The 27,384-nt window shown below is 35.0% G+C and overlaps 1 protein-coding gene across 3 annotated transcripts in view; it reads right to left on the bottom strand.

The window, feature by feature from the left end:
- SCAF11 (SR-related CTD associated factor 11) overlaps positions 1–27,384 on the bottom strand; it is a 94,731-nt gene that overhangs the window by 40,627 nt on the left and 26,720 nt on the right. For all 3 annotated transcript variants that reach the window (XM_074269453.1, XM_074269455.1, XM_074269454.1), the window contains 2 exons: positions 18,487–18,564; positions 18,155–18,312 (listed from right to left, as the gene is read on the bottom strand). In XM_074269453.1, the coding sequence (XP_074125554.1) occupies positions 18,155–18,312; positions 18,487–18,544 (216 nt within the window). In that variant the 5' untranslated portion in view covers positions 18,545–18,564. The remainder of the gene's footprint in view (positions 1–18,154; positions 18,313–18,486; positions 18,565–27,384) is intronic.

Raw genomic sequence — 27,384 nt, 5'->3', positions numbered from 1 at the left:
TGAAGCACTATGTAGTTATCTAACCTGCCTATGTGTATAGTCACAGAGAGAGTGTCTGTTACAAGTTAAGACTTGAACATCAACCATCTAGATACTGTGATATCCTGCCTTTCATTTGCAACCTTAAAAAGATTGAATTTTATTCAAAAAAAGCTGAGAATGGCTTTCTGGCCACTTTCCTCTCAAAATAACTAAGTTCAAAATGGCAAATGAAAGAATATACTTCATTTATAAATTAAAATTTTTTCAGCAAGGTGATAAAAAGTACTCAAGAGTATAAAATTTATTCAATGTGCATGTTATCCCCATCAAAACAATCTTTTTACAATTAACTGACTGGTTTTCTAAAGCTACAGTAGTCCCAAAATTCATTCAGTCAATCTGATAATCCCCTTTCTCCCCCCAAAAAAGCTTCTTTGGCCTAACAAACAAAGTTCACATAAAAGTAAGGCTGAAATAGGACATATAGATATATCAAAATATATATATTACACACACACACACACACACACACACACACACACACACACACACACACACACACACACGACAGAGCATAAGCACAATAGCAGCTTTTGAGCTGAATGTGAAAGTAAACAGAAAAAGTTAAGGCAGTGGAAAGTCTAGGGAGAACACTCCAGGCATAAGGACAGTCAGTGCAAATGTATGAAAATAGGAGATGGTGAATTAGGGTGTTAGGGACCAGCAACTAGTTACTATATGTAGAGAGAAGTCAAATGTAAGAGTAGAGATGAAAAGAGTCCTGCAGGCTGAGAAGAGCTTTAGATGACAGAGGCATTTATATTTGATTTTCTCTATATATTTTTTACAAAGGAAAATTTACAGAGTAGAGAGTGATAAAGTAAGAAAAATGATTTAGGAAAACCACTAAGCTGTGTGAAAGAAGGGAACAAGGAGAAGATTTTTGCAATAGTCAAGACAAGAAGAAATGAGGGCAGAAACAAGACAAGAAGAAATGAGGGCAGAAACAAGAAGACAAATAGGAGAGAAGCTAGGAAAGTAGAAATGGTAAGATGGCTACTGATTGAATATGAGGTAAAAGATTATGAGTAAAGATTAAGTGGTAATACCAAGGTTATAAATATAGGTGTCTGTGAAGATAGTAATGATTTCAACAATAATGAAAAAGTTAAGAAGAAAAAGAGTTTAAGAGTAAGTATAATGCTGAGTTTAATAGGACTACAAGAAAAGAGTGGAGTCAAGACAACAGAGCAACCTAGTACTCCATTAAATCTTTTCCACAAAGATCTAAAAGATAAATTAGACTAAAAACTGATCAGAAGATTCAAAGAAAATAGCACAGGAGTCATTTTTCCAGCCCAGAATGGCTAAAGGATATGAAGAAAGGTGACCAGAAGACTCTAACATGCAGGCATTGAGAGAAGGCAGAGCCTGGGCACCAAAAGCAGGATGAGAACAGAAAGATGCCAGGGTGTCCACATGCCAGCAGAGAGTGTGAGAACACATGCCATCTGTAATTCATAGCTCAGTTCTAGTGAGGAGAGGAGGTGGCACATGGTGAGACCCTTGTTGTACATGGAGGAAGCCCACAGAACCTGTGAGGCTCCAACTGTAACAACAAAGCAGTGTGACCTAGTCCACTGTGGAATTTTGCAGTGGGGTAATCAAGGCAAAAGTCCCAGGGCTATCAGTCACTCTGAAGCTCTCAACCCTCAGTAGTGTAACCATAGAGGATTCCAGGAGTTATCTACTGAAAGTGACTAATAGGGATAAGCTAACAGACCTAAATATGGATCAGGAAAGTGCAGAACTCATGCCAGAAGGACAGTGAGAACATTTCATCAGAAATGATATGACTTTGGGAACACTGAAAGCTTACTCCCTCAGCTACCCCCACACACGAATTGCGTCTGAGTTGTGAACGCAACAAGACAGTAGAAACAAGTTAGCTATCCCCACCATAAGTAGACAGAGTTCAGCACAAACATAAAATCTAAAGTGAAGAATTAGGCTGGAAGAATGAGCAAATAACAATGAATCTTAACATAAATACTTACATATATTCATTCCATATTGCAACTTTCCCCATCATAGTTTCAATAAACTTTAAGTAGGAATAAGAAATTACTATATAAATTGGAATTTGGGGGGAGTTTTACAGAAGGCAAAGTGTTTTTACTTAACACTGACGTACATAAAGCCAAAAAAATTTAAGCAGATTTTCCAGATCATGAAGGCCTTGAATCCTTTAAGCCCTTACCCTCTTCCATCAATTGTAGAAGGTATAACTATATTGTGTCAAAGGGAAGCTCAAGAAGAAGAGAATTGCTACAAAACATCTATGGGCAAAGAGCCTCAAAGAAAAATGCAGCCTGTAAAAAAAATTTTTATAGAACAGTTAAAACAGAAATTAAAAAAAAAGACTAGATAATGATTCTAAAAACCAGATGAGAAGAGTAAATGAAAAAGTAGGGAAAGAAGCAAGAATTAAGAAAAGAATACATGAAAAGTCACTTAAGAGTTGAAAAAAGAGTTATAAACCCTAATCCAAGAGAATGATATCTTGAAAATTAGAATTGGTCAAATAGAAACAAATGTCACAATGAAACATCAAGGGACCAGGACCATGGGTGGGAAGGGAACAGAGTGAAAAAAATAAAAATCAGAAAATAAGGAATATTTCATAAGAAAAACAACTAATATGGAAAATAGTTTGAAAGATAATATATGAATCAATAAGAATTATCTGAAAGCTATGAACCAAAAGAAAAAGTGCAACAACATTAGATTTTGGGGAAAAAAATCATAAAATTATACAGAAATCCTAGAACTAGAGAACAAAGGAGAGATTGAAAAAATATACCAGTCTCCTCCTGAAAGGCCAAAATGAAAACTCCCAGAATAATAACCAAAATCCAGTACCCCAAAATCAAAAGAAAAAAGACTGAAAGGAGCTAGAAAAAGAAGAATTCAAATGCAAAGGAGCTCTAATTAAGCTCATACAAGATTTAGCAGCCACCACTAAAAAGAAGAGAGCTTGGTATACTCTACAAACAGTCCTTGTTTTATAAAAATTCTACTCAACTCTCTGGCAAGGTCCTGTCAAGACCCTGCTAAGGGCTCAGGTCTGGCTCCCAGCAGGTGGCAACAGAAGCAGACTCCTTAACTCCTTACCAGGGGTCCTCTTTATAGGCATTAAAACCACTCTACTGGGAGAGCAGCAAGCACTAAAGCCAAGTCAGCTGCAGGACCTGTAGAGTCAAAGACAACAGAAGTGCCCTGAAGAACAGTCCATTTACATTAAGTGAGAATTAGCTAAATTACAAAATAGTGGTGAAAAACTCAAAACAAAAACAAATCTCTGAAGGATATATGCTAAGGGATATATTTTTATCTGGATGGGGATACATTCAGAACTTTTGTAGGCCACTTGGCTTATGGACACAAGTTTGAAATCTCTATGTAAAAGCAAAGGATTTAGACTTAAAACTAAGAAACTCAGTCCCTGATTTATAGGAAACCAAACCATTCTCCAATTGATAAATGGTCAAGGGATATGAACAGACAATTCTCAGATGATGAAATTGAAACTATTTCCACTCATATGAAAGTGTTCCAAATCACTATTGATCAGAGAAATGCAAATTAAGACAACTCTGAGATACCACTACACACCTGTCAGATTGGCTAAGATGACAGGAACAAATAATGAGGAATGTTGGAGGGGATGTGGGAAAACTGGGACACTGAGGCATTGTTGGTGGAGTTGTGAAAGAATCCAGCCATTCTGGAGAGCAATTTGGAACTATGCCCAAAAAGTTGTCAAACTGTGCATACCCTTTGACCCAGCATTGCTGCTATTGGGATTATATCCCAAAGAAATACTAAAGAGCGGAAAGGGACCTGTATGTGCCAAAATGTTTGTGGCAGCTCTTTTTGTTGTAGCTAGAAACTGGAAGTTGAATGGATGTCCATCAATTGGAGAATGGTTGGGTAAATTGTGGTATATGAAGGTTATGGAATATTATTGCTCTGTAAGAAATGACCAGCAGGAGGAATACAGAGAGGCTTGGAGAGACTTAAATCAATTGTTGCTGAGTGAAATGAGCAGAACCAGAAGATCACTATACACTTCAACAACAATACTGTATGAGGATGTATTCTGATGGAAGTGGAAATCTTCAACATAAAGAAGATCCAACTCACTTCCAGTTGATCAATGATGGACAGAAATGACTATACCCAGAGAAGGAACACTGGGAAGCGAATGTAAATTGTTAGCACCACTGTCTATCTACCCAGGTTACTTATACCTTCGGAAGCTAATAATTAATGTGCAACAAGAAAATGGTATTTACACACATATATTGTATCTAGGTTATATTGTAACACATGTAAAATGTATGGGATTACCTGCCATCAGGGGGAGGGAGTGGAAGGAGGGAGGGGATAATTTGGAAAAATGAATAAAAAATAAAAGAAAAAGAAAAAGAATAACTACTCAGTAAGCCTGAGTAGAGTCTACTATAGGGATAGAACTTTACCAAAATAAGAGACTTCCAAGCTTTTCTGATGAAAAGACCAGAGAAGAAGGAAAATCTTATGGGAAAACACAAGAGTCCAAAGGTCAAAAAAAGGATAAACATAAGTGTGCAATTTTAAGGGACTAATAAACAAAGTTAAATTATTTACATTATTGTATAAGGAATGAATATATAAAATTCCACAGAGTACTATCATCATTGGGGTCAGAGTCTAGTTAGACAGAAGACCTGAAAGTGACAGTTATGTTTGGTGATGTCAAAAAGAATAGAAAAAAGATGGCAGAGAGAAGCCAGAAAGTTGCCTCCACTCTTCCTAATTTATCTCAGAAACAATGCTAAATCAATCCTGTAAACTGAATGTGAAGGGACAGAACCCACAAAAGATTGTACTGAAACAATTTTACAATTTAACATAACTTAGTAGGACTTCAAGAAAAACTTGTCTCACATGGGAAAAGGCAAGCATATCCCAATGCAGGAAATCTAGGAAGACTCTTAGCCACAGCACAGATCAGTAGCAAAAGCCTTTTAGTCCTGGCACATCATGCCAATGTGTAGTCTCCAGCTCAGTGCAGAAAGAAAATTGTGAGCCCTCAAACCCAGGCATAACAGGCTTAACTCTCGATTACCAGGCCAACCCAGCAGAGTGGGAAAGCCAGAAGCATTTGCAGCCCCAGAACAGAAAGCCAGTGAGAGGTCCATGTCACCCTGAAAAAAAAGCTTGTGTCTCCTGTATTTAATGAGCAGAGCTAAATTTTTAAAAAATGAACAAAAAACCAAAAGAGTCCTGACCATACAAAGCTACTATGGTGACAGAAAAAATCAGAACACAAACCCAGACAAAGACAGCAACAGCAGCATGCCTATAAGTGAAGCCTCAAAGGGGAATATGAACTGGTAATAAGTTCAAAAGCTTATCTTAGAAGATACCAAAAATAATTTAAAAAATTAAGAAGAAGAAGAAAAGCTGGGAAAAGAAATGAGAGCTATGTCGAAAATTATTTAAAAAAAAAAAGTCAACATCTTGGAAAAGCACAAAAATTGACTGAAAGACATAAGCAAACAGATTTGGTGAAATGGGAAAAAGAAAAGTAATGATGAAAACTCCTTAAAAAAAATCAGAATTGGCAAAATGAAAATTGAAATGAATGAAAATTTACAAAATTATAAATTGCACTAATGATTAACAGAAAAGGAACTAAAAAACAACCGCATTTTGGAAAAAGTAATTGAACAAGTCATCAATGAACTCCTTAAGAAAAAATCTCTAGGACTAGATGGATTTACAAGTGAATTCTATTAAACATTTAAAGAACAATTTATTCTAATACTATATTAACACTGAAAAAAATAGGAGAAAGAAGAGTCCTACCAAATTCCTTTTATGACACAGACATGGTGCTGATATCTAAACCAGAAAGAGCTAGAGAAAGAAAATTATGGACCAATTTCTCTAATGACTACTGATGCAAAATTTTTAAATAAAATATTAACAAAGAGATTACAACCAACTTATCACCAGAACAATATATTACAACCAAATGGGATTTGGCCACAAAAATCCCAAAAGAGGCTATGAAGAAGAGACTGAAATGAGTGGACAACAGAGAAAAATATTTTGCTAAAAGCAGTAGCTTACTATAACAATGAATATCATTACGAACAAATCTGAACCTAGAAACATTATAAGAGGAAAAGATAAGACTATATTAACGGAGGATATTTCAGGCCTAGGTAGCTGGTTGTTCAATTGTAATTCTAGTTAGAATTCAAAAAGATGAACAGAAGAGTAGCTAGATGGTACAGTGAATAGGGCCTCTGCTCTGGAATCAAGAGGACTTTAGCTCAAATCTAGTCTCAGATATATAATACAAGCTGTGTGACCCTAGGCAAGTCACTTAACCTCAATTGTTTCACCAAAAACAACAACAAAAAAACCATGAAAATAGAAAGGAGCATAACGATTTTATACATTGTGCATGGCACATTCATAAAAATAAATTAAAAAAAAAAAAAAAAGAACTTTGTGTGAGGGCATAAAAATCCCAAAAATAAATGCAGAGAAGTGAAAATATTACATCCATTTATTTCTGACCATGAAACAAAATAAAATTAAATGAAAATCATGCTTAACGAAGGACTTTTGAAGCAAAGATTAAGCTAATCCTAAAGAATGAGTGGTTAAAAGAACAATTAAAAATTAATAATTTTATTAAAGATAATGATGAGATGTGCCAAAATGTGTAATGCAACCAAAATATATGTATGGAAAATTTATGTATCTAAATGTTTACATCAATAAAAAAAATTAATAACAAAAACATCAATATGGGTCTTTGTTTCTAAAAAAAGGAAAAATTAATAACTTCCAATTAAAATAGTTTCCAATCAAAATAATTCAAAAAATTGTAAGTTTAAAAAATTGAATAAATAAAGCTAGCAACTAGATTTATGAGCAAAAAAAATAGACAAACCACTGGCTAATTTGATTACAAATAAGAAAGCTAAATCATATCAAAAATGGAAAGTATGTATGTACCACTACCAATGAAGATGAAATTAAAACAATTATTAAGAGCTATATTGCCCAATTATGTTCTAATGAAACTGACCATTTAAATGAAATGTGTGAAAATTTACAAAACACACAAGTTGCCCAGATAAGAAAATAAAATATTCAAATAGCCTATCTTAGAAATTGAACAAGATATATTATTATTCTAAAGGAAAAAAACAAAAAACCACAAGACTGAATGGAGTTACAAATTCTACCAACATTTAAAAAACAATTCATTCCAATAATGCAAAAACTCTTTGAAAAGGAATAGGTAAAGAAAGAGTGCTGCCAAGTATTTCCTATAATAAATATAAGTAAATTATCTATCAGATTTACAGACACAGCAGGAGTCCATGATCCAACAATTCAAAGCGTCTACATGTAGGCTCAAATATAAGGGTAAATGCCAAAACAAAATGTATAAAAATCTATAACGAGCTGTCGTCTCTAGAAGCTGCCGGATCACTCTCTGGGAAGAGATCTGCTGTGTCTTCTACTCAAATCTCTCCAACAGATTCTTCTTCCTGTAACGAACCGTTGTCTCCAGGCAGTTGCTGTTAACTCTTGTCCAGAGAAGTGACTTCCCTTCCTGCAGGGAGCCCCGTCAAGCCTGATGCAATGCAGAGTCTTCTTCTATCTCTGGGAGTCCTCTCTTTTATTCTCCCAGAGAATGGGCGTGGGATAATTCAAGGGCTTCTGGGAAGAACCACCTCAGCCAATGAGCCTGCTCCTTCCATCAAGTCAACCTGAGTTCTCACCTTGTAATTGTCCAACCTGAATTCTCACCTTGTCACTATCCAGACAACCCGAGTTCTCACCTAGTAATCCCAACATCTCCCCCTTTCTTTTGATTTAGAACATAGGACAGTCATGATCTTGAAACATAAATCCATCAATATGGGAAGTATTACACATAATTACATAAATTACATAAGCACATAGTAACATAATACATGCTAGAAGTATATGACAAATAACATAATCAAATAATCATAAATTGAAAATTTATAAATGTCCATAAGTCCATTGTCCATTAGTCTCATCTTGTGTGAGGAAGTCCAATGATTCCTGTTGGTTTTTAAAGTTCTTTAACAGTCTTCTTATTATCCATGCTCTTTCAGTGTCAGATGTTTCTTAGATCTTCTCCTTTATTTTGAGGTCTTTCTCTTTTTCTGTCTCTCTCTGATGGACAAGGCGAATACGACTCGTTGGCACCCATCTGATTCCTTCTCCTGCTGAAGAAATACAAGCAAACCCTCTCCCCCAGGCAGTTAACCTATCTGGTCCCTTCCATTCACCACTTTCTGGGTCTCTCCACATCACCTGGTGATTATCTACAGACAATGGAGCTGCTCGCACTGGACACTGCTCTTCTGGTGGGTTATAAAACCTGTCTGCCGGAGCCAGTGCATCTTTGTCAAAAATTAGAAAATTAATGGTATAGAGAACTAAATTTAGAAGTTCCCTAGGGCTACCTGTGGCTCCCCCTTTCTTTTGTTTTTGGAGGAGTGTCTTAATATCTCTGTTTCTTCTCTCTACTATTGCCTGCCCTTGAGGATTAAAGGGTATGCCCGTGGTATGTAAAATCTTATACTGTGCACAAAAGTGTGTAAAATGTTTGGACGTATATGCAGGTCCATTGTCTGTTTTTATTGCTTGTGGCACACCCATAATTGCAAAAGCTTGTATAAGGAATTCAGTGACCACTCGGGCTGTCTCTTTTGCTGCTGGCATTGCAAATGTGAATCCTGAAAAGGTGTCTACCACGACATGAATAAAAGATAGACGACCAAAAGATTTATAATGGGTCACATCCATTTGCCAGATTTCATTGGGTCTCAAACCACGAGGATTCTTCCCTGGAGGGAGTGTAGGAGCATGGAAAGGAAGACAAGCTGTACAGCTTTTTACTATGCTCCTAGCTTCCTCTCTTGTGATTCCAAATTGTAAACGTAAAGCTCGAGCAGCCTGATGATATTTAGAATGAGATTCTTGTGCTTCCTGAAATAAAGGACTACTGGCTAACATGGTTAGAAGGCTATCTGCCTTTGAATTTCCATTAAAAATGGGACCTGGAAGTCCACTATGTGAGTGGACATGCAAGATATAAATCTTGCCTGGATGTTTTCTCACTTGCTCTTGAAGTTCCTTAAAGAGCTGATAAATATTGGAAGCTGCAAATTTTATTTGGGCTGTGGCAATTCTTTGTACTACACCTACTGAATAGGCTGAATCAGTAATTATATTTACGTCTCCTGGGTAATAAGTTAATATGCCTGTTTTTTCTGCTTAGTCATAATTAAGCAGATACAGAATAAGAAACAAACATCTGACAAACCTCTTTTCACTATCAAAAAATAACTTCTGAAAGGTTCTTATATTGAGAAGTTAGTTGACTGCTGAAAAATGGAATTTGCATGTCATGCTCAGCTTTATGTCAGCTAATATCAAATAGGTTGTCACTAACAAGATGATCCAGTAAGTGCTCCCAAATTGCTTCCAAAGTCCATGCACTATAGAAACTGCTTCAAACTTCTAATTTCTTTAACACTACTTGCTTTGCATCCCACTGCTGAAAAATGTTGCTTCAGAGTATGACAAACTTATTAAGGTCATTCAGTGAATTCCTTTTCTTATCTCCTTATCTTACATTTCTTTAATATAACCCTAAAAATTGAGAGAATCAGAAAGATTCTATTCTGTAAGAGTCTGGTTTGTTAAAAAAGAACTTTGTGTGAGGGCATAAAAATCCCAAAAATAAATGCAGAGAAGTGAAAATATTACATCCATTTATTTTTGACCATGAAACAAAATAAAATTAAATGAAAATCATGCTTAACGAAGGACTTTTGAAGCAAAGATTAAGCTAATCCTAACTGCCCATCCAGATGGACATCATCAATGAGCTTTCACAACAAGATGGAAAAAAGGATTGTTGCTACCCCTGTATTCCAAATTTCCAGCCAATCATAGTGTTACCCACATCTATAAAGCTTTTTAACAAGCCATAGTGTATTACCCATTTATGATGCTATTTTCCAGTTTTTGTACTCTCCTGCTTTTTGTCCATAAAACTTATCTGTCAGGGTAGGGTTGTTGTTGTTTTTGGGAGGGTGGCTTGCTGAGGAGCTAGGAATTGTTTTTAATTCATTCTCATATCACTATTCATTGATTAATAATCTAATTCATTCCTTGACTAAAGTCTCTCCTCTAATCTATCATTCACTCAAGTTGATTTTTGTAAAGGATAGGTCATGTTGCCCCCTACTCAATAAACTCTAGTGGCTGCCTATTACCGCAAGAATCTAGAGTCCTTTGTTGGGCCTTTAAGCTCTTCTCAACTTGGCTCTTTTCTACTTTTCCTATCTACTTACATCCTACAGTTCTCTACACTATGACCAAACCATTCTGACTACTTATTATTCCTCAAAAATGGCTCTCCACCTCCCATCTACCCATTTGCTTTGACTATTTTTTTCCTTATCTGGTATACTCTCTCCCAACCTTCAACCCTGGCATTTCCTTTAAGATTCAGGCCAAATACTACTACTAAATAATCTTTCCTATTAAAGGTGAATTCCATCTCCTCTGGATTTATGTTGTATCTTATTATTTAGAACATATATTATTTAATTCTCCTTTAGGAGAGGGCTGATCTTGGTTTTTTGTGTGCATCCCCTAGTTTGTAGCTAATATTTAATGAATGCTTTGCTGCCTGAAGAAAATAGAAAGGTAGACACTGGAATAATTTTATATTCTATGTGTACTTAGAAAAGCTACTTAATTACTCTGAACCTCAGTTTTCTCATTTGCAAAATCATTATCACAACATGTACTGGGTCAACCTCAGAGAATTGTTGAAATAACTAAACTAATGTAAACATTTTTAAAAACTAAATTTTATATATTTTGTTGAAAAGATTCTTCCATGTTAGATGAATATTTTATACTGAAGATACTTTTACTATTACTTTCACCAGAGGTAATATTTGATGTCTATATATACAATTCCATTGAAGACTTACATAATCAAAAAAACTAAAAAGTTTTGCAACAAAAGAAAATTTGGAAAATCACATTTAAACAAGGAGACATAAATGAAAAAGCAAACAAAAAAACCCTCAAAAACCTGAAAAGCAACATCTTTTTTTTGTAAATGTAGAAAAATAGACCTAGATGGTGGAGAAGGCACACATGACTGTAAGCTCCTCTCATGCCCTCACTACCAATCTTTGAATTCAGCCTCAAAAATAGCACTTGAATGCTGAAATTCACAAAGATTAAAGGTACAAGCCGAAAATAATCTGGAGGACTGCCAGAGCAGATTTGTGCTGAGAGGCGGGAACAGACCAGCCGCAGGCAAGGAATAGAAAAGTCTAGCAACCTTAGGGGACCAGGGACAGGAATAACCTCTGTGACTAGAAGAGTCTTGGAAATGACTCTGCCATAGGCTGATTGCTTTGCCTTGATTGTAAAGCAGTGGACCAGCAGAGAGACTAGAGTCAAAGGTATAGGATACTCTAAAAAAACGCCAAAACCTAATAGGATCTGATTTACCTCCCCCCCCCCCCCAACCAGAAGTGACTCAGCAAAGACCAGTGCAACTGTGCAGCTGTATGCTGAAGCAGGGCCAGGGCAGCTACAAATCTACACTGCAGGGGGGGTGCAGCCTGGGCATCCTCTAATCTGCACAGTAGGGGGCTCAGCTTGGGGCAACAGAACTTCCACAGTGAGACCCTGCTTGGGGCAGAGACACTTCCAATCCATACCGGATTATTGGCTGGTCAACTGCTAATACCCACAGCCCAGCAGCAGGTTTTGGATTGGGTAGTGACACTTTCACTGCTCAAACTCTTGCCTCAGGGCAGTCGTTAATCCCCACAGAGGGGTTCTTCACAGGGCACCTCCCCTTCCCAAGCTCAGCCTTGCAGGCCAGAGTCACTTCTGTTGGGGAAGTATTTCTCAGAGCATTCATGCAACTGGTCACTCTTATAGCTGGTTGGCAGGCGGTCCATACACCTATCCCAGTTCTGTAGAGGAAGCTGGTAACCTCCTGGCCCTGAAGGCAGACCCTACAGGCTTTAAAAAAATGAGTAAAAAAAATTAAAAGGCCGATTGATAGCTTCTATACAGAAAGAGAGCAGGTTTTCAAACCCAAGGAGACTAATAGCAGACAGTCTCCAGACAATTGTTGCTCCCCAACACAAAAGGTTCTGCTAGAGAGCTAGAAGAAAAATGGGGAAAGAAAAGAGAAGCTATAGAAGAGGGTAACAACAACCTGAAATGTGAATTGGAAAAGGTAAAAAACTCCCAGGAAGTGCAGGGAAACAGAATTTGTGAATTGGAAAAGATAAAGAACTCCCAGGAAAGTAAGATTAGCAAATTAGAAAAAGAAAATAACTCAAAAAAAAAAAAAAATTAGTGAAATGGAAAAAAATTCCATAGAGCAAAAACAACTTATTTAAAAACTCAATTGGACATATACAAAAAGAAGTAAAAAAACTAATAAAGAAAATAACTCATTAAAAATCAGATGTGAACAAATAAAAACGAATGATTACTTGAGACATCAAGAATCAGTCAAGCAAAACCAAAAAAATGAAAAAGCAGAAAGAAATATTTCATATCGATTTGAAAAAACAAAAGACCTGGAAAATAAATCTAGGAGAGATAATCTGAGGATTATTGGACTTCCAGAAAAATATGATGAAAAAAAGAGCCTAGATACTATTTTATAGGAAATCATCAAAGAGAACTGCCCAGAAGTAACAGAATCAGAAGGGAAAATAGGCATCGAAAGAATTCAAACACCTTCTGAAAAAGACCCTAAAAAAAAAAAAAAAACACTCCACAGAACATTGTGGCCAAATTTCAGAACTATCAGACTAAGGAAAAAGTATTACAAGCAGCCAGGAAAAAACAATTCAAATACCAAGGTGCCACAATAAGGGTCACTCAAGATCTGACTACATCCACATTAAAGGATCAAAGGGCCTGGAATCTAATATTCAAAAAGGTAAAAGAACTTGGAATGCAGCCAAGAATAAACTACCCAGCTAAGCTGAGCATTTTCTTCCATGGAAGAAGATGGACATTTAATGAAACATGAATTTCATTTGTTTCTAAGGAAAAAACCAGATCTTAACAAAAAATTTGATCTCCAACCATAGGACTCAAGTGAAGCAGAAAAAGGTAAAAGGAACTCTTGAGAACTGTATTTCTGTTGTGGATATACATAAAGTGCGCATGTATAATTTGATTTTACTGATATAACATAAAAAAAGTGAAGTAGAAATGGAAAGGGGATAGTGTAAGAAAAAAAGGAAAACTACATCCTACGAAGAGGCAAAGAAAACCTATCATATCTGAGGGAATTTAGAGAGGGGGAGGAACACTGTGTGAATCTTACTCTCATCAGAGTGGGCTCAAAGAGTAAATAATTGACATATTTGTTTTATAGAGAATTCTTTCACCTGATTAAAAAGTGGGAGAGGAAAAGGGAAAAGGAAAAGAGTAATAAGGGAAGGGTATAAGAAAGGGGAAGGGATTTAAAGGGAGGAGGGAAGGATACTAAAGAGGGAGGACTGCTTGACCACGGCAAGTGGGGCCCATAAGTTTAATACTGAGGAAGGGGTTCAGGGGGACAAGGGAAAAAAAAGCAGAATCTGGGGATAGTATGATGGCAGGAAATACAGAATTAATAATTATAATTGTAAATGTGAATGGGATGAACTCTCCCATTAAGCAGAGGCAGATAGCAGACTGGATCAAAAGTCAGAACCCTACAATACGTTGTTTACAGGAAACACATTTAAAGCAGGGAGATACATACAGAGTAAAGGTAAAAGGCTGGAGGACAATCTATTATGCTTCAGATGAAGTCAAAAAAGCAGGGGTAGCCATCCTTATCTCAGATTAAGCAAAAACAAAAATTGATCTAATTAAAAGAGACAAGGAAGAAAACTATATCCTGCTAAAGGGTAGCATAGACAATGAAGCAATATCAATACTAAACATATATGCACCAAGTAGCATAACATCTAACTTCCTAAAGGAGAAGTTAAGAGAGTTGCAAGAAGAAATAGACAGCAAAACTATAATAGTGGGAGATCTCAACCTTGCACTCTCAGAATTAGATAAATCAAACCACAAAACAAGAAAGAAATTAAAGAGGTAAATAGAGTAGTAGAAAAATTAGGTATGATAGATCTTTGGAAAAAACTGAATGGTGATAGAAAGGAATATACTTTCTTCTCAGCAGTTCATGGAACCTATACAAAAATTGACCATATATTAGGACATAAAGATCTCAAAATTAAATGTAGTAAGGCATAAATAATAAATGCTTTCTTTTCAGATCACGATGCAATAGAAACTACATTCAACAAAAAGTTAAGGGTAAATAGACTAAAAAGTAATTGGAAACTAAATAATCTCATCTTAAAGAATGACTGGGTGAAACAGCAAATTATAGAACATAATTAATAATTTCACTCAAGATAATAACAATAATGAGACAGCATACCAAAATTTGTGGATTGCAGCTAAAATGGTAATAAGGGGAAATTTTATATCTTTGGAGGCTTACTTAAATAAAATAGAGCAAGAGAAGATCAATGAATTGGGCTTGCAACTTAAAAAGCTAGAAAAAGACCAAATTAAAAACCCCCAATCAAATACTGAAGTTGAAATTCTAAAATTTAAAGGAGAAATCAATAATATTGAAAGTAAAAAAAATATTGAATTAATAAATAAAACTAAGAGTTGGTTTTATGAAAAAGCTAATAAAACAGATAAACCTTTGGTAAATCTGATCAGAAAAAGGAAAGAGGAAAATCAAATTGTTTGAGTTAAAAATGAAAAGGTGGATCTTTCCACCACTGAAGAGCAAATTAGAGCAATAATAAGGAGTTACTTTGCCCAACTTTATGCCAATAAATTTAATAACTTAAGTGAAATGGATTCCCAGATTAACAGAGGAGGAGATAAATTGCTTAAATAGTCCCATTTCAGAAAAAGAAATAGAACAAGCTATTAATCAACTCCCTAAGAAAAAATCCCCAGGACCAGATGTGACTTCTACCAAACATTTAAAGAACAATTAGCCCCAGTGTTATATAAACTATTTGAAAAAACAGGGAATGAAGGAGTCCTACCAAATTCCTTTTATGACACAGACACAGTACTGATTTCTAAACCAGGTAGGTTGAAAACTGAGAAAGAAAATTATAGACCAATCTCCTTAATGAATATTGATGCTAAAATCTTAAATAAAATATTAGCATAAAAACTACAGAAAATCATCCCCAGGATAATACACCATGATCAAGTAGGATTTATACCAGGAATGCAGGGCTGGTTTAATATTAGGAAAACTATTAGTATAATTGACCATATTAATAATCAAATTAACAAAAAGCACACAATGATTTCAATAGATGTAGAAAAAGCATTTGATAAAATCCAACATCCATTCCTACTTAAAACACTTCAGAATATAGGAATAAATGGACTATTCCTTAAAATAGTCAGGAGCAAATATTTAAAACCGTCAGTAAACATCATATGTAATGGCGATAAACTGGAACCTTTTCCTGTAAGATCAGGAGTGAAACAAGGTTGCCCATAATTATTCAATATTGTATTAGAAATCCTAGCTTTGGCAATAAGAGTTGAGAAAGAGATTAAAAAATTAGAGTAGGTAAGGAGGAAACCAAGCTATCACTCTTTGCAGATGATATGATGGTATACCCAGAGATTCTATGAAAAAGCTATTAGAAGTAATTCACACTTTAGCAAAGTTGCAGGATACAAAATAAATCCACATAAATCCTCAGCATTTTTATACATCATAACAAAATCCAACAGCAAGAGATACAAAAAGAAATTCCATTCAAAATAACTGTCGAAGGGGGCAGCTAGGTAGCGTAGTGGATAGAGCACCAGCCCTGAATTCAGGAGGACCCGAGTTCAAATCTGGACTCAGACACTTAACACTTTCTAGCTGTGTGACCCTGGGCAAGTCACATAACCCCAGACTCAAAAAACAAAAACAAAAATTGTCGATAGTATAAAATATTTGGGAATCTATCTACCAAAGGAAAGTCAGGAATTATATGAGCAAAATTACAGAACACTTGCCACAAAAATAAAGTCAGATTTAAATAATTGGAAAGACATTAAGTGCTCTTGAATAGTCTGAGCGAATATAATAAAGATGACAATACTCCCTAAAGTAATCTATTTATTTATTGCTATACCAATCTGACTCCCAAGAAACTATTTTAATGACCTAGAAAAAATAACAACAAAATTCATATGGAAGAACAAAAGGTCGAGAATTTCAAGGGAATTAATGAAAAAAAAAAAAAAAAAATCAAATGAAGGTGGCCTAGCTGTACCTGATCTAAAACTATATTATAAAGCAGCAGTCACGAAAACCATTTGGTGTTGGCTAAGAAATAAATCAGTCGATCACTGGAAAGTTGGGTTCACAGGACAAAACAGTAAACAACTATAGCAAGCTAGTGTTCGACAAGCCCAAAGATCCCAACTTTGGGGATAAGAATTCATTATTTGACAAAAACTGCTGGGAAAACTGGAAATTAATATGGCAAAAACTAGGCATAGACCCACACTTAACACCACATACCAAGATAAGATCAAAATGGGTCCATGATTTAGGCATAAAGAACGAGATTTGTGTCCAAAGGAGAACTAGAGATCATTATTGATCACAAAATAGAAAATGTTGATTACATCAAATTAAAAAGCTTTTGTACAAACAAAACTAATGCAAACAAGATTAGAAGGGAAGTAACAAACTGGGAAAATATTTTTTACAGTTAAAGGTACTGACAAAGGCCTCATCTCCAAAATATACAGAGAATTGACTCTAATTTATAAGAAATCAAGCCATTCTCCAATTGATAAATGGTCAAAGGATATGAACAGACAATTTTCAGATGATGAAATTGAAATGATTTCCACTCATGTGAAAGAGTGTTTCAAATCACTATTGATCAGAGAAATCAAATTAAGACAACTCTGATATACCACTACACACCTGTCAGATGACAAGAACAAATAATGATGAATATTGGAGGAGCTGTGGGAAAACTGGGACATTAATACATTGTTGGTGGAGTTGTGAAAGAATCCAACCATTCTGGAGAGCAATCTGGAACTATGCCCAAAAAGTTATCAAAATACGCATATCCTTTGATCCAGCAGTGCTATTACTGGGCTTATATCCCAAAGAAATACTAAAGAAGGGAAAGGGACCTGTATGTGCCAAAATGTTTGTGGCAGCCCTTTTTGTAGTGCCTAGAAACTGGAAAATGAATCAATGCCCATCAACTGGAGAATGGCTGGGTAAACTGTGATATATGAATGTTATAGAATATTATTGTTCTGTAAGAAATGACCAACAGGAGGAATACAGAGAGGTTTGGAGAGACTTGAATGAACTGATGCTGAGTGAAATGAGAACCAGGAGATCATTATACACTTCAACAACAATACTATATGAGGATGTATTCTGATGGAAGTGGATATCTTCAACATAGAGAAGATCTAATCCAATTCCAATTGATCAATGATGGACAGAATCAGCTACACCCAGAGAAGGAATACTGGGAAATGAGTGTCAACTGTTTGCATTTTTGTTTTTCTTCCCAGGTTATTTTTACCTTCTGAATCCAATTCTTCCTATGTAAAAAGAAATTCGGTTCTACACACACATATATATTGTATCTAGGATATACTATAACATATTTAACATGTATGGTACTGCCTGACATCTAGGGGAGGGGGTGGAGGGAAGGAGGGGAAAATTCAGAACAGAAATTAGTGCAAGGGATGATGTTGTAAAAAATTACCCATGCATATGTACTGTCAAAAAAAAAAAAAAGTTATAATTATAAAATTAATGAAAGAAAAAGAAAAGAAAAATAGACCTATATCAGAAGCATTAAGAAAAATTAAAATTGCTTTTTAAAACAAACTACTATCTAGAGAATAAGAGTTAACTAATTTATAATTTTAGTACAAGACAAATTTTAAGACTTACCTCTGCCCATTTAAGAATGCAGGTAATGCAGAAGATATGATTACAGTTTTCAGGAAAACCAACTTCTTTCTCTAACATGCAGGAAAGACATATTGGGCATTTATCAGCTTCTTCACGTGGAATGACAACAGAATGAGGATACACTCTATTTTCTTCACCTAATAATAAGAACACTGATGTGATCTCAAATTTCATATTATTTGTCAAAAGTCATATAAAAAGATTGCACTTTTAAAGACAGCAACATCTTGAAAAACTACTATATAAGCAAGCTTATCTTGATTTTGAAACCTAAGTTTTGGTAAGTAGGACGGAAATAAAAAAATACATACCTTCAATGTCTTCATGCTCTTCATCCCCCACATTTGAAATATTGTTATTTTTCTTCATCTCTTCTTAGAAAGGAGTTCCTAAAAGATCAATCAGAAGAGACAATTTTATTGCTACATTTTCTCATTTACAATTAAACCCCAACACAGCTTCAATCAATAAATAGCATGTGCAATTCCGACTTATAAGTTCATAATCTGACAGAGAAGAGAGAAAGAGGTTAAATATAAAGTAATCTGGAAGAGAGTAAGAAGAAAAAAAGAGAGAAACAGAGACTGAAAGGGAAAAAGGAAAGAATTTATATAAGAAAAACAAAACCCAGATGCAGGAAGCAAAGTTCAGAGGGAAAAAAAAAATGTGCACAAAGGGGGAAGCAAAACAGATGGAAAGGATAAAGAGAGGGACAAGAAGACTCTGGAGAGAACCTTGGAAAACACTCATAGTAAAGGGGAAAAATGTGGATAATTAGCCATATCAGTAAACTGAGGAGGGGATCAAACAAGGAGTCAAACTAAAAGAAAGGACAGTCATAAGAACTCAATAAAAACTCAAATGTCATATAGGAGGAGAAGAGAGCCAACAACATCAAACAGCAGATAAGGTCAAAAGGGATCAGGATTGAGACCAAATTTGGCAATTAAGAGAGCAATGGTAAATTTTGGGAGAACAGAATGATGACTTTGAAGACTAACTGTAAAAAGCTGAAGATTGAAAGAAGTGGAGGGGTAGTGAGGACAGAAAACTTTTTTATAGTGTTTGGGTGAAAAAAGGCAAAAGAGAGGTAGAAGAGATCACAGGATCTAATGAAGATTTTTTTTTAAGTACGGGGGAGAAATGAGAATGTTTTTACAGCAGTAAGCTATATTTCTTCACCTAATAATAACACTGATTTGATCTCAAATTTCATATTTATTTCACATCTAAATTTTTTACAAATCACATAAAAAGAATGAACTTTTCAGGACAGCAAACATTACTATTGCATAAGCAAGCTTACCTTGATTTTGAAGCAGTAAGCTAATATGGGGGGGGGCAGTTCAAAAGAAAAGAAATAGTTAATAATACAATGTGCTGGAGAAGACAAGAAATTCGGTTGGGAGACACCCTCTTGTCAGGGAGAGAGTGGCAAAAACAGAAGGTGGTGTCAAAGAGTTCTGAAATGAATAACATAGGAAAAGAATGAATTCATAGGAAATGGCTTCAATTTTTTTCATTAAAAGGATCTGGGTATGTATAGGAGGTTTTAGGAGAGAAGAAAAGATCTAGAAGTTTCTAAGGGGAGAAGAGGAGTCAGGGAATCATTAAAGAACTACTTTGCTTCAGTGAGGAGCCAGTTAAAGCTGGATAACATGAATTTGTAATACATCAGCCAGCACAGGTGTGAGACTTTCTCTACCTTCACATTTTATAGAAGATGGAACAAAGTCGGACAAGGGACTTAGGAAGAGAAGAGAAAAGGTCAAAGTGAAAGGAATACAAGTCTCATTAAGGATGAAAAATAGGGAAAAGAGAGACACAGAGTTAATTAACTATAGGAGGTTTTGGTAAGATAATGTAGTATCAGTGTACCTAAAGTAAACACCTGTGAGTAACAATAAAATCATTAGTGACTATCTCCATTTCTGTCTGAAGTGAAATGAAAGTGATACTCATGAAACTTGGAGAGTTTGAGGAAACAGGAAGTTTGGATAGTTAAGAGATAAAAAATATTAAAGTTCCTCCAGAAAAAGGCAGGAATTGGGAAATAGAGGAAAATGTTGATTGAGATACTAAAAAAGGAAGAATGATTTGAGGGTTATACAAGATTGATTATATGCAAAATTTTTAACTTTACTTAAAAGGAGGAATGACTATTGAGTAATGACTGGTGAGTAAAGAGTGACAAAGGAAAAGTTTGGAAATGAAGCTAGGAAATAAGGAATATTACAATTTCCCCTCCAGAAACAATTAAGGGAGGAGAAGTGGTACAGAACAAAGGTGTTAAAAGAAGCTGGTTAGTGAGGGGGAGGAAAGCAGAGTGGCAGGAAGAATCCAGGTCTCTATGAAGACTAAAAGATGGAAAGTGTATGAGAGAAAGAAGTTTTAGATGAAGGGAAACATCATAACAGGGAATCAATAGTAAACACAGTAAGAGTTTAAAAAAAGAGAAAATATATACAGGCTGGAGTTATCAGGGAAGAATAATTTAAAATGAACCTCCAAGAACTAGTAGGACTTTATAAAGTAGAGACTGAGGAGGTTGGATGAGCAGAAATGAGAATCACTAAGCAACTATTTTGAAGAATAGAGGGCAGAAGGGAAGATTCTAGAAAGATGGCAGAGTAGAGCAGAAAACTTTCAACTTTTCAAATGTCCTTCCACAACATTGCTTCAGGTGGCTCTCCTCTCTTTGGCTGAAACCAAGGCCCATTTGAAGGACCTCCAGAGAGCTAGCCAGAACATTACATAACAGTAAGAAAGACCCCCACAGTAAGAATTATTCCCCACTGCATGGGACTAGAACTAATAGTTCACACTAATAGTTGCTAAAAATATATTTTTAAAAAAGAACAAAGGACAAAGAACCCAAATATAGATAGCAACTATGGAACAGATAGAGAAGATCAGGATTCCTATTCAAAAGATAATAAAGCTAAAAAAAAAAAAAAAAAATCACTCCTATTTAAATGAGAAACATCAAATGGTCCCAAGACCAAAAAGATTTCTTAGAAGAATTTTAAAAGGATTTTAAAAACTAAATAAGAGAGATTGAGGAAAAAATCAGGAAAAAAAAAGACCAATCCAGGAAAATTACAAAAAAGAAATCAATTAACTTGAAATAAGAGAACCAAAAACTTAAGGAAAAAAAATAATTCCTTGGAAATTAGAATTGGGCAAAGGGAAATTAATAATGTTATTAAGACACAGAGAAATAACAAAACAAAATAAAAAGAATAAAAAAATAGAAGAGCATATGAAACATCAGAAAAACAACTGATCTGGGAAACAGACTAAGAAATAATATAATAGTTGTACTGCCTGAAAATTATGATTTAAAAAGGATATATATTATTAGGAACTATTAAGAAATATTGCTCTGAATTCAAAAAACAAAAAGGCAAGAAAGTGATAGAAAAAAACCTACCATGACCACCTGAAAGGGATCCCAGAAAGAAAACATAATAATAATACCACCGCCAAGTTTCAAAGCTCCCATGTTAAGGAAAAAATACTGGTAGCAACAAAGGAAAAAGAAAAAAAAAAAAAAAAAACCACAACAAAAAACCAACACAATTTAAGTATCATGGATCTACAATAATAATTACAAAAGGCCTGGCAGTTAACTACACTCACTGAAGGACCATCAGTGAGATTTCATAGATCAAAAGAGCTGAAGTCTCAACCAAAGGTAACTTAGCAAGGAAAATACATAATCCTGAATAGGAAGAAGAAAAAAAAAGGCATTAACTTAAAATTAATGATTTTCAGATATTTCTGATCAAAAGAGCAAAACTTAAGTGAAAATTCAATATATAACATCCAAAAGAAATATAAACACTAAGGATGAAAATTATAAGGGACTCAAATAATTTACTTTATACAAAAATATTATTAGTTCTTTTATTACTATCATTTTTATTTGGGTAGTTTGAAAGAAAGACAAGCTGAGCTGACTATGTTGAATAATTCTAAAAAAAAAAATAAACTTTGAGGAGAGAAAAAAGGAGCAATTATTTCATACAAATGGATAAAAAAGGAAAACTTGACATATAAGAAGTTAGCAGGGGGAAGATGGGTAGTGTTGAAAACCTTATTTTCTTCAGGAATGGGTTAAAGAGGGAACAACATATATCTAGAATTCAGAAAGAAATAAGTCAAAGAGATAAGGGTGGGGAGGGAGAGTACAAAGGAGGGATGGAATAACTATTAGGAATGGGTTTATGGAGGGAAAAGCATATATATTTAGAAGGGTATACAAATCTTCTAAATTGATTTTTAAAAATTACAAAGGCAAAAAAGAAAAGAAAAAAAAGAAAGAGAACAGGAAAGGATGAGGGCAAGGACAAGGGAGGAATTCTTAGAGGGGTGTCTCAGTTAAGGAATAGGAGGGCCAGGTAGTAGAGAAGAAGAGGAGGGATGGAAATAGATGAGAAGGACAGTGAGAAAAAACAGGAAAGATAAAAATATACAACAAATAATTACAGCTTAGAATGTGGTTGGGATGAACTTATAAAATGGAAACAGTAGATTAAAAATTTGAATCCAATGATATGTTGCTTTCAGGAATAAAAATGCGAAATATGTAGAAACATAGAGATCAGGAATAGAATTTATTATGTTAAAAAAAAAAAAAAGCACAAGTAGTAATCATAATCTCAAAGTTGAAGTTAAAATAAATTTAACCAAAAGAGAAAAATAGGGAAACCACACTACATGCCATATTAATCAATATTTTTAAGGCCATTTAAAATAGTACAAAATTGGAATATTGCTGTGATATAGGAAATGAGCTGGTAGATTTAGAAAAACATCTTAAGACTTGACTTATAAAGGAAGGTGCTAACTTCAGAGAACAGAGGACAACTAGAAATAATCATAGTATACTCTTACAAAAAGAAATTCATCTATGCTTAACTGTAATCTTGGGGATAGGAGAAAAGGAGTGAAAAAATAAAAGTAAAAAAGTGCACAACAGAACAGCTGTGAGCATAATGTTTATTACATAGGATTTCTTATAGTGAAAATTTAATGGTTTTTATTTTGAATGCTCTCATATTCTATCTACTGTGCAGTAAGTACACATGCTATGTCTTTTTTTTCTTTATCTTCTTAAGGTACATAACTGAAATGAATTATTTGACTATTTCTAGGTACTTCTTGAAATAGGAAAGCCCTAATTCTACCACTCTTCTCCTAGACTCCCTTGCCTTGGCAGAAGGTCTTGAAGCATGAGATATGCCATAAAGAATTACCCAAGACAGGTCACAGTGGAAAGAGTTCTGACAAATATGATCTACCAGAGAAGGAAATGGTAAATTACTCCAGGATCTTTGCCAAGAAAACTTCATGGATGATTAGGGGCAGTACCAATTATCTTGTGATAAAGAGAGCCATTAACACCTAGAGAGAGGGCTGTGATGACTAAGTGTGGACCACAATACAGCATTTACACTTTTTGTTGTTAGCTTGCATTTTATTTTCTTTCTCATTTTTCTCCCTTTTTAATCTGATTTTTTCTTGTGCAGCAAGATAATTGTATACATATATTAGATTTAACTATTTTTTAAAAAACCATATTTAACATATATTAGATTGCTTGCCATCTGGGCAGAGTGTAAAGGGATGGGGGGAAAATTGGAACGCAAGGTTTTACAGGGCCCAATGTTGAAAAATTATCCAAGCATGTTTTGGAAATGAAAAGCTTTAATAAAAAACAAAAAAGGTATGCTATCAGAAAATAAGCTTCCTCAAGTCATAAGGTATCCAACACCCTACTAGGAAAGAACAGAAGACTACTAAGTATTTCCAGCACTAATAAAAAAAAAAAATCGCTATTATTGTACACATTGTTCTCCAAATTCTTATCACTTTACTTTGCATCAGTTCACATTATTTTTTGAGGTTTTTCTGAAACCGTGCTACTCATCATTTCTATAGCATAATAGTATTTCATCACAATCGTATACCTCAACTTTTTTTAGCTATTCCTCAACTGATGAGCATTCAGGCAATCCAAGAAAGCCATTTTCTGTTTGTATGTACTAAAGAGAAATTTCTCAAGACCCATGATGTATTGAGGTAGTTCTACATGTCTTGAAATTTTTTCTAATTTTCTGTACCACACTCACAATGAATCAATTATATTCATTGACAAACTGATTCACTACTAAAGGGCAAATTCATTAATGACTATCTCTCATGATGTTCTAGCTCCTTTATTTAGCCACTTCAAAAAATAAATATCAGACCACTAGTTGAGAGCTCCTTCTTTTCCTCTCCTTAGCTCATCTCACTCAGACATTTATCTTTCCCAACTTATTCTTCTTTCACTCTGGTCTCACCTAAAGAGGTGGCATTTTTTTGTTGAGAACAGCCCTTTTACATGCACTTTTGATTCTATCACTCTTCCTATCTCCTCCAGCAGACTGTCCCCCTATCTTCACTAAACTTATCTCTCTAAATTTTCATCTCTTGCTAACCATTGGCTTCTTTCCTATAACGGAAAAACTGCTCATATACCCTCCATCCTTTAAAAGACAAAACAAAATCCTAACTAGATTCCTTATAGGTGCCTCTCCAGTTGTCTCTTTTTCTTTGTTAAACTCCTTGAAAAATATATCTACATTTAATACTTCTATTTCCTTATACCTTCTTTTAAATCCTTTACAACCTTACTTGTGAACTCATCTTTGAAAGGAAACTACTTTCTCCTCCCTATACAGTAGACATAGCTACAGAAAATCTAGGGGGAAAAAAAGTTTTCAATAAGAACGAGCATTTTTAATCAATGGAAATGATATGAAAGATATAGTCAACAAGCTTTGCCACTGTATCCTAAGGACCATAGGGCTTTTAAACTACCCTGCAAATGAGAATTCCTATTAGTTACCTACCCCTATTAGAAAGTGAGTTCCTTAACAAGCAGACTCCTATTTTTTTCTATTGGTATCCCCTCCCCAATATTTAATATTTTTTGTTCATTCCTTCATTAATTTACAAATGCTGACTAAGTGATTGCTTGAAAAACTAATCAAACAAAAATTCCTAAACTGTCAAGAAATCATAAATAAAAATTGCCATAAAACAATCAGAATGTTACCTCCCTCCTTCCCTCCCTCCCTCCCCCCTCTCTCTCCTGATCATCTCCTGAAAAAAATTCCAAAATGAAAATTCTCAGGAATGCTTAGTCAAAATCTTAGGATTATAGATCAAAACCAAAAACAAGAAAAAACAAAACCACTACAAGTAGACTGAAAGAAACAGTTGAAGTAACAAGGGACCAGAGTTAGAATCACACACCACTATGTCATAACTACATTCAAAGTGAGAAAATTTTATTGTATTAAAATTTGAAAAAAGGAAGATAAAAAGTTTACAGCCAATAACTTTTCCATTACTTATATAGTCTGAAACTTCTCTGCTCAAGTCCAATTTCACATCTCTAATTGCATGTATGTTCTAGTGATATCTTAAATTCATCATTTCCAAAACTTAATTAGCTTTCTCATCAATTTTCCTTCCTTCCAAACTTTACCATCAAGGGCCCCACCATGAAATACCTTGTCACAAATCTTTCTCCACACAGTTGCCGGAGTGCAGTTCTGATCATGTCACCTTCCTATTTATAAGCTCCAGGTACTACCTATCACTTTTTGGATCAAATATAAAATCTTCTATTTGACTTTCAAAGACTTTCACAAACTTTCCCCAAATCTTTTTTACATCTTACAATCCCTTTTTGTTCCCACACATTCTTCTAGTGATACTGGCCTAGAATGGTCTCCTAATTTTCTCCATCCTCATCTTCACCTTCAGACTTTTTGCCTTTTTTCAAGTTCCAACTAAAAATGCTACCTCTTACATGACGTCTTTTTGATTCTTCTTAATTCTAGTGCCTTCCCTTTGTTGATTATTTCACATTTATCCTGTACCATAACTTGTTTGTATATAATTGATTCTTGCTCAACAAGGGCTTTTCTGCAACATGGCAGAAAGCTTATTGTGCACCAGTGATTGAGGCGGTCTCAATACTCCCTCTTGGTAGAATCCCATAGCTTAGCAGAGAGTAATGTTTAAACTAGGGCTTCTTAAATTTTTTCCACTTGCAAACCCTATTTGTTTGAGAAATTTTTATGCAATCCAGGGTATACAGATATAAAATCTGTATACAAATAAAACATTAATATCATCACATCAAAGTCATCTACGCACACCCTCTATGTGCACTTCTTTTAATTGTCCCAATAGAGAAATAGTTCTCAAAAGTTATGTCATCTTCCTGTGTCAGGTTGTGAATAGTTTAATCATATTGAATAAAATGAGTTTTTCCCCCCCTTTTCTCTTTGATCCTCTTTCCAACTCTCACAGTAATGATGAAATCCAGCCTCTGATTTAGCTCTGGACAGGTAGAACCCACAAATATTGGGAGTGCAACAAATTATCAGCAGAAGATAACTTCAGATTGCCAAAAAAAGGTCTGTTTCAATTGGAAACAGGAGTGAGGCAGGCAGGGCAATCAGTACAAACACCAGCACAGACAGCTCAGAATCCCGGGGGCAGAGAATTTATGGGAGGAAACAAACCAGTAAAGATCTGTTTCAATCAGAAATGGGAAAGAGAGGCAGCGAAGCACAAACAACTGACCACAAACGTCAGCCCTAACAGCTCAGAGTCTTGGAGCAGTGCAGTATCAGGGTGGCTGAGCAGACTATAAGCACAACACCAGGGCAGACAGGACAGAGCCCTGGGGCATTGCTAATGACTCCCATGTGGCAGACCCAGCAGCAGAAATTGAGGCAGCACTGCAAACCTCTCCAGCCCTAGAGACAGACCTTAACTGGGAGAAAAAAAAAAAAAAAAAACTTAAGAAAAAAAATTAGTAAAAAAGTAAAGAGGACTCTACCAATTGACAACTTTTATGGAGAAAGAGAAGAACAGATTTCAAACCCTGTGGAGACTAAAGGCAGAATGTCTTCAGATGAAGCTCCCAAAAGTGAAATAACCTGATCCCTATCACACAAGGCTCTCCTAGAAGGACTTAAAAATGATCTTAAAAAAGAGCTAGAAAAAAAATGGGGAAAGGAAATGAAAGCCTTGCAAGAGAGTCTGGAAAAGACAACACAAAATAGACATAGAGAAATAGAAAAAAGCATATAACTCATTAAAAGATAGATTAGATAAAGTGGGGGGGGAAAAAAAAG

Source organism: Sminthopsis crassicaudata, chromosome 5, assembly GCF_048593235.1.
Source record: "Sminthopsis crassicaudata isolate SCR6 chromosome 5, ASM4859323v1, whole genome shotgun sequence".
Classification (NCBI taxonomy): Eukaryota; Metazoa; Chordata; class Mammalia; order Dasyuromorphia; family Dasyuridae; genus Sminthopsis; species Sminthopsis crassicaudata.
This window is presented reverse-complemented; position numbering and strand designations above follow the sequence as displayed.